Source organism: Netta rufina (genome assembly GCF_964035555.1).
Source record: "Netta rufina genome assembly, chromosome: 1".
Lineage (NCBI taxonomy): Eukaryota > Metazoa > Chordata > Aves > Anseriformes > Anatidae > Netta > Netta rufina.
In genome coordinates, this window is record NC_140123.1 from 102,339,133 (window position 1) to 102,347,378 (window position 8,246).

An 8,246-nucleotide genomic window follows, 5' to 3' on the forward strand; every position below is an offset into this window, starting at 1 on the left:
AGAAGAACAAAACTAGCTCATGTGTCTCCTGGTATTTGAGTTCCCTATCCTTCACGGGGCTTGTAGCTTGTGACCTTATGGGCCCCAAAGTACCACAGTTTTACAGTCCTGAGCAGCTTAGCACTTATCTTATACTTTTGTCCTTTATGGGAACCCCAGCCTACAGATGCTCTCAGACTGTATCTATGAGATGGGATTATCGAACACAGTTCCACATCACCTTCTTTTAAATCACAGCTAAAAGCTTTTATATCTCTGTGTTTGCTTGCTTGTTTTTCTGCTTTCATTATGATGGCCCAGCAATTAAAGACTTTGCCCCAAAAGACTCAGCTTCAAATTCCTCTGAGGGATGAGGACACTTAGAAGCATGTTTCTTAGAAAAATGCCCTAACCACCAGACTATGGTCTGCAATGAAGTCATGCATGCGTCTGTACGTGTGGGGAGTCGGGGATCCTCCTGTTGCAGCCCACGTGCCAAAGGTTTCCATAGCCCAGACTGCAGTTAGTGCTTCCAGCACTTGATTGAGGGACCTCATTTTTGGTCCCTGTTCCTCAGACTACTTCTGTAATTTACATTCAATAGCCCTTCAGTAAATTGCAGAAACAGTCTTCCCTATGCTTTGGGAACACAGGCCTTCTTGCTCAAAGCAGTTCACTCCAATCGGCAGCTTCAGGTCATGATTTCTCTCCTTCCCACCACATGTATCTTGAATTACTTACTAAACGGTGACATAGCTTTGGTCAGAGGGGTGGAAAGTTTCCTTAACACCTGGAACAGCTTACAACCTACTGGTTAAGGACCTCTCCTGGGAGGTGGGCGATACAGACCTAAAATCCCTCAGGCAGAGGAAGGAATTAAACACGACTTTCCAACTTCCTGCACAAGTGTTCTCACCGCAGGCCTATAAAAGGAGGGTGGAGTCGCTCCATACTCGGGATCCACAGATCCGTCCTCCTGCGCTCAACCCTGGAAAGTAGGTGAAAGTTTATTAACCTTGCAGTGACCGGGAACAGCACCTTTGGAGACAAGTGTGAATAAAAAGAAGATAGAAAGACTAAGGCTTATCCAAACAGAAAGGATTACCAGTATCACCCCAGCAGAGCATGATGTCTGGAAGGCAAAAGGAGTGCAAGACTGAAATTGACAGACCACTAATGGTACACTGGAAACAAGGGCTAACTGGTAAACAAAGTAATTAGGGAATGGTCTATTTTACCCTTCAACTGATACTATGACACTTAGAAAGAGAGACTTTACAAGCCCAAATGGTTCAACGCTGTTCTGGAGAAAGCCTGCTGTGAGAAGTCCTCCTAAGAAACTGGTGGGTCTGGCTGATGGGGATGTCCAGGTAGGGGCACAAGGGAGCAGGCCTGGCAATCGCTATGAAACAGTCAGACCTGCTCCAGACAGACCCACTGAGACACTGCTTTGTCCTCACCTGCTATATTTTGAGTGGAAAGAATGAAGCCTGGTTAACTTTTGGGGAAAACAGGAGTGGCTATACCCGCCATACTTACAAACTGAAAATCATATATTTCCCTTCAGTAGGGAAACTTAAAAACTGAAGTCATCTTCCTTTCAGGTTATTACGTTAAAGTCAGAAATAAGTTTGGGGTATTTGAATACTGAGTAGTCTTTCTGAATTCTAAGTGAGGAGAAATTCAAAAAAATCCAAGGTATTTGTGATGTCCTGTTGGGACCTCCTGATCAGACTGGTAATTTAGACGTGTTCTTACTCTTTCCTTGCCATCCCAGGACACCCCGCAATGAAGTATTAGAAAGGGTCTAAACTGGACTAAGCCTTTGTGCTCTGAATGGACAAAGTAACAAAACTACTTTTATTCCTACAGCATTTAAGGAAAATGCAGTGGGATTATGTAAAGCACAGATTATTTTAAAATATTGACAAAATGCACAGAAAGCTTTTGCACTTTGCACGGGAAGGGAAAAGGCAAACACAATTTCAGTTGCAAAACAGGTGACCGGTATTTGATTTAGCTTTCCTATCCCATAAGTCTTTTGCGCAGAAACTCTACACAATTTCTGCGATTAGTGCAAATCATACTGCTTCTCCCACACAAATAAAATGGCCCATCTTATTTTTCCCTGGGACAGTATCCAAATGTTTTAGATTTGCAACAAAAAAACCTACAAAACTGATTGATATCACATTATAATTTCCTCAAAGTAATGAAAATAATAATTAGTGAAATATGTTCTATTGACAATTGGTACGGTGACCTGTTTACAGGATAATAATTGTGAGGGGATGATAATACAGAAAAAAAAAGAAAAAAGAAAAAAAGAAAAAAGACCCAGAGCCAAAGAAAGCATGTGCTCCACTCAATGAAATTATTATCTATGGAGTTGAAATAATCCAAAGCTTGCTGTTAAACTTCAACAGCACTGTCAGATTGACAGTTAAACTAAATCACATACACAGTTACCCATGTAATTACTGTGTGGAAAAAGGCAGGACAGTGGCCTTTGGCTCTAGTATGAACTTTATGTTAGAGCCAGGCTTGATGGCACTGTCACAGATGATACTAGCAAGCACTTAGGAAAGTATTCTTTCTTGTTGCCTGTATCTACTGTGAGAAATATGTGTTTAAATTTTCACATGATTCAGAGTTGGGGGGAAAAGGAAAGGAAGAGAACTGGATTTTGTCCAAGTGCACTCAATAGTTCACTTGAAATTTAACTAAGAGTCACTAATGAAATAGATTGGAAGAATTCTAGAGGATAATTACAGAGCAGGCTGGAACTCAGAAAAGAACAGTTGGAGTTCAAGTGCAGTTTGCAAGTCACAACTAATATGTTTTTGTACTGTGATAAATAATCTGGCATGTATTTTCTGCATTGATAAGAACCTGAAGACTGAAGATAACCTGTTTCCAGCTTCAGAGAACCATTGACAATAAAGGAGTCCAAAGCAGACAAAATTTGCTGTTGACTTCACTGACATGGAGAACAAAGTGAGCTAATCTCTAGGGGAACAGGGGTTTACAAGCTCTTCTTCCTTCCCACCACACAGCCACTTCTCTACTGTCACACAGAGTGGAGGACTCACCTGGCCACCAGATGATTGAACCCTTGCATCTCTGTATTCTGTGGAGGATGCTCTGAGGATCCATGTGCACTATGGATTTACAGCTTCTGCCAAGGACTCAACCACGAGGTAGTTGAACAGCAGGGGATCCATGTATTCTCTAAGGTTGCTAAGGCCATATGGCCCTAATGAGAGGTCTCACAGGATTTATCAGAAAATTACTACCTTTCTGTTACATTTCAGTACTGAGAAGTTAGACCCCCGTTGTGCTTGATACAGGCCATACTGGGTCAAAATAACAGATTGGGAAAATTAGATATGGGGAATTTAAAATAATCACTGTGGAACCCAACTGAGTTTCTGCAATACTGAGTAATAGATAATTTCTGCATCCACTGAAGTTTTGCAGTCTCCTATACAGGTGATAATAATGACCAGATGTTACTGTAGTTTTCTGGTCGTTACAGAGTAAATGTGGGATTCACTGCATCTAATGGATACAGATACACGGTCTGTGCCCCCTCTGATAGCAATATAGAGCATTGTGGTAGTTTTAACACAAGTCACCTGTATCACCCAAAGCTGAACTCACGCTCATGTTTATTTACTATTTATTATGCTCTGCAGCATGAGTGCTTTAAAACACTTTTCAGATTAAATTATGACCAAAAGTAGGCGTTTTATTCCAGAATGAATAAATCTCCCTCTAAAAATCTTTTTCCATGGGAAATACGTCTAGTATGAATGATGATGATAATGATTTGAACCACTAGTACTAATTTTATAATAAGGGAGAGCTGCCAGCATTCTTAGTCTATCAGTGGTTATTCATTTATCTTTAAACAAGTAATGACAACAGAAGAGGAGGAGGAAGTGATGGTGCTGAATTGTGAGCAAGACTCTTTTGGTGTCAGAATAACACCCGAGTCAATGTGAATACAGGATAAAGATAATTATTATATTAGAGACTTGTACAGCAATAGGCACGCATAACTCAGGTTCTAGTTCCACATAAACAGTTGCATACAGCTGAAGACACATGTTCGACTGACAAACGATTTGCAAATATTATTCTGTTGACGCAGAGACACAAAGTTCGAGGTGGCCTCGGTTAGTAAACAAAGATGGAAAATGTACCTCACAGATTTACTCTGTGCCTCAAAAACAAGCCATTTAGAGGAAGACATCTGGATGTTCAAAAATTAGCACGATGGTATTCAGAGCCCATCAAAACACTCAGCCATGGCTTGGCGTCTCGTAGCTAAGCAACGTACTTCATACATTCAAAACATAGTTGTAAAAGTTGGATCCTCCTGCCAATTGCTGCCACTCTCATTGAAAAGCTAAACTGGAAAAAATCTTGCTTTAGCTCAAAGTGTGGCTGTTTTCTACAGGAAACATCTCTGTTCCTTTCTCATTCTTTAACCCTTTTCATGTTTACATTCCAGGAAGAGCAGATAGCTTCATGTTGACACTTTGACTGTAAGCATATAACAATCACGTGGACTCCCTACAAAGAACACCATGAAAACATGTAGAGAGAAACTACAGTCCTGTATTTTCATTGAGCCAAATACTGAAATACAATGCCAAACAGTGTCCCTGTGCATGCAACTAATCATTAAAACAGATTAAGTTAGAGTGAATGGCACTGTTAGATGCATTAAAATGTAAGCCAGGCAAACTGAGGCCTGTGCTTTTCTCTTGCAATGTACCTATGTCCCTAAGCAACAGCACAAACGGTATTTGCATCTTAAGAGGAGAAGGTGATCACAGGAACTGCAACATTTATTTTATGTACTACACGCATCGAAAAGAAGTAACTCTATGCATGAAAGATGCATTATTCTGGAGTCTTCGAAAGTGGATTACTGATCAGCACACTCGTACTCTGGCGCGAACACGTCCATCTAAAGAATTACAGATAAGTACCTGTAAAGCAAGTGCACTTTAAAGCCACATCCTAGGTTAATCCAACTAAGTTAAATAATTAATGTTAGGATTGACAGTCTGCCACCTTGAGAGTTTCTAAATCACAAGAAAACCCAGGGAAATAAATGGGAATACTGGCAGGGAAACACACCCCTTAGTGAAAGAGTGATGGATTCTGGCCCAAGGTTAATTAATAACCCATTAGAAAGGATGTTTATAGCAAAAAATAAGAATGGTCTGACCCATCCTAGGTAGCCTGCTTTCATTCAGATTGTAATGATAAAAAAAAAAAGAAAAAAAAAGAAAGCTTGCAAATTGGACTGATGGATTTTAAACTGCCAAAAAAAGGCTCCTGTTGCACAAGTGATGCCTGACTGACACAGAACCTAATGTTTCAACTATTTACAGCTATAAAAGCAAGCCAGGCACTTTTTTTCCCCCACTTCTGGAGCAACTCCTTCCACAAACCATCCAAGGCATCCTTTTTGGCAGGCTCCTGTGATGTACAAAAGCAGGAGAGCTCGAACTAACGGAAAGTCATGCAGTTATTTTTTTCGTACTTGGGGAAGAAAAAAATAAAAAAAGAAAACACCAAACCCAGACCGCTGAGGGAATATTCTTACAGAAGAACTTCATTGCATAAACTCTACCACATGTCTACTACAGCAATGTCCCTTAACGACCTCTGGCAATGCAACTAATTAGCAACTGGGCAGGGAGTGAGGCACAGCTCCGCGTGGGTGACTGGTAGGATGTGACCCTCAGCTGCTCAGGACAGCCACTTCTCACTTGAGGAACAGGAAAGAGGCTGCATCCCCTCACCAGCAGCCCAACTCACTTGACTTCTCCAGCTCTGTTTACCTGCGGTTTGCATTTACGTCCCAGCCTCGAACCACAAGCGCTGCTGGCTTCCACTGCAGCGGAGCTACCCTTTCATGCTGGAAATAGCATGTCGACCCACTCAGTGAGGAAGTCACATGTACTTTTAAGGTGTTCTGCACCAGTTTTGTTAACAGCAGAAGGGGTTCATGTGGGGACTGACACAGGGTAGGGAGTGCCACCAGCCCCTTGAACAGACCATCCCCCAGAGAGAGGGTGTGAAAAGCCTGCTAGGGAAGGACACAGCGTCATCTCTCAAGAGGGGATACGTTGGACGGCGCCAGCTGAGCCCCCTGATCAGACAAGTTGCCACCTCCCCAGCCTGGCAGAAGTCCCAGCACCACACCGATGTGGACAACCACTGACCCGCGGTGGGACAACCTTGCAGGAGAGGGCACACGCACAGGCACAGCCTCAACGTGCCAGGTTTCCGGCCCCACTTCATCCATCCCTGGTGGCAGTGCACTTGTGTGCTGGTCTCTGCAAGAGATGCAGCACAACCCAACCAAAAGCCAAGGTCATGAGTGAGAGGGCAATCACCAGGTGTGGCACAGCGTTGCAGCTCCAAGGCAGCCCTCAAACATGGGAGAGCCCAAGGACTGCCAGGGTGTCCCTGTTGTGCGCATCCCAGGATGCCTGCGGGATGGTGAGCGGCCGTCGGGTGCCCTGTTGGAGATGTCGTGCTGTTGAGGTTCACCTACCTCGCGTGTGAAGAGGATGGCGGCGTCGTAGTGCTCGTCGTGGTCGTCGTCGAGGCGGTTGTGCTGGTGCTGCCACTTGCAGAAGTTCTTGAGGGTGGTGGCGGCATTCCGGTTGACCTCCAGCCCCTTCTCCTTCTCGCCCAAGACCACCACCTTCACCACGGCCAGCCGCACGTGGTTCTCCAGGCTGGCGTGCGCGTACAGTCGGGAGGCGATGGAGGCCAAGGTGAGCAGGTAGTGCTGCAGCCCCTTGCCGTACTTGCGCGCCATCGAGGCGTCGGCCACCAGCAGCAGCTCCACCTGCCGGGCCCGGGAGACGGAGCGGCGCCGCCGCCGCCTCCGGCCGCCCCCCGCCGCCCCCTCGACCGCCACCGCGTCGCGGGTCCCGCAGCTGTGGCGGGCGGGCAGCGCCTGGAAGCTGAAGCGGTCCCTGCGGAAGAGGTGGGGGACGCGGGCCGGGCTCTCCCCGTAGATGCCGGCCGCCTCCCCGCCGCGCCGCGCCGGCTTCACGGTGTAGCGGGCGCGCCCCACGGCGAAGTAGCCGTCGAGGCCGCCGCAGAGGTTGAAGACGGCGAGGGAGCGGGGGCTGCCGTCCACCGTGCCGCGGTAGGAGCAGCGAGCCGGGGTCCCGTCCCGAGCCCCCCAGCGCCTCGTCGCGCTCCAGGTCGAGGAGGAAGCGGCGGGCCGCCGGCGTAGAGGACGTAGCCCGCCCTGCCGCCCCCCCGCGTAGGTCGGGTCGAGGCGCTGCACGACGCCGTTGGCCCCGCGGGGCGGCCCCGGGGGAGGGCCGCGACGGGACGGGGGAGGCGGCGGCGGCGGCCGGGCTCCGGCGGCAGGTGCCGGCGGCTGGGTCGCGGCGAGGTGCAGCTGGGCGGCCAGCAGCAGGGAGAGCAGCCCCCGCAGCATGCCTGGCTCGGCGGCGGCGGAGCGAGCAGCGGTGGCGATAACAGGAACGGGGGGAGAAGGAGGGAGAGGGGGGAGAGGGAGAGGAGAGAGAGAGAAGAGGCGAGTTGTCCCTCCCGAGCGCGAGTCAAGTGTGGGTGGGAGAGGTAAGGATGTCAACAAAAGCCGCTCGCGTGTGAACTTTGTGTTTCTCTGCAGGGAAGAGCCGGGAGCACATGGAAGGAGAGAGAGAGGCGAAAATCCCAAATCGCTGCTGCTGGGCAGGCAGAGGGGGGGTTGTGGGGGAGAGGAAAAGGAGGAGAGGAGGCTCGGAGCCGGCAAGCGGAGAAGTTTGAGCACTTCCCACTCCTCTTGCACTTCTCCGCTGTAGTCACTGGATCATCACCATCAGCAGCAGCAGCAGCAGCGGCAGGGGCAGGGGGCAGGTCTGCCGCGACTCGGCACTTTCTCGGGCTCCGGTGGCTCCCTTTCTTTCCTTTGCCCCCTTTTGTTTTGAAGAGAAGGAGGAGAAGGGGAGAGAAGAAAATCAGGCACCAAAAGCCGTCTCGATCGTCTCCGGTGAGATGATGGTTAAAAAGGAGGAAAAAAAAAAAAAAGCCGAAGAAGCAGAAAACGTCCCGGATTTTTGTGCGAGCCCCCTCCCTTTATCTTTTTCTGTTGTTGTTGTTATCCCCAGTCTGCCGATGTGAACAAGAGGAGAAGGGAGAGAAATGTGAAGATGAGAGGAGGTGGAACAATGAATTTATAGCGGAATGCCATCCTGCAATGGCAATTTCAACAA

General features: G+C 47.6%; 1 protein-coding gene across 1 annotated transcript in view; it reads right to left on the reverse strand.

Annotated features, from left to right (window-relative positions):
• The window catches only part of ADAMTS5 (ADAM metallopeptidase with thrombospondin type 1 motif 5), a 45,282-nt gene extending 37,761 nt beyond the window's left edge, over positions 1 to 7,521 (reverse strand). The window contains 4 exon segments of the mRNA XM_084305891.1: positions 6,563 to 7,199; positions 7,201 to 7,244; positions 7,246 to 7,284; positions 7,286 to 7,521. Of these exon segments, the coding sequence (XP_084162017.1) occupies positions 6,563 to 7,199; positions 7,201 to 7,244; positions 7,246 to 7,284; positions 7,286 to 7,468 (903 nt within the window). The 5' untranslated portion in view covers positions 7,469 to 7,521.
• Positions 7,522 to 8,246: the final 725 nt, after the last annotated feature.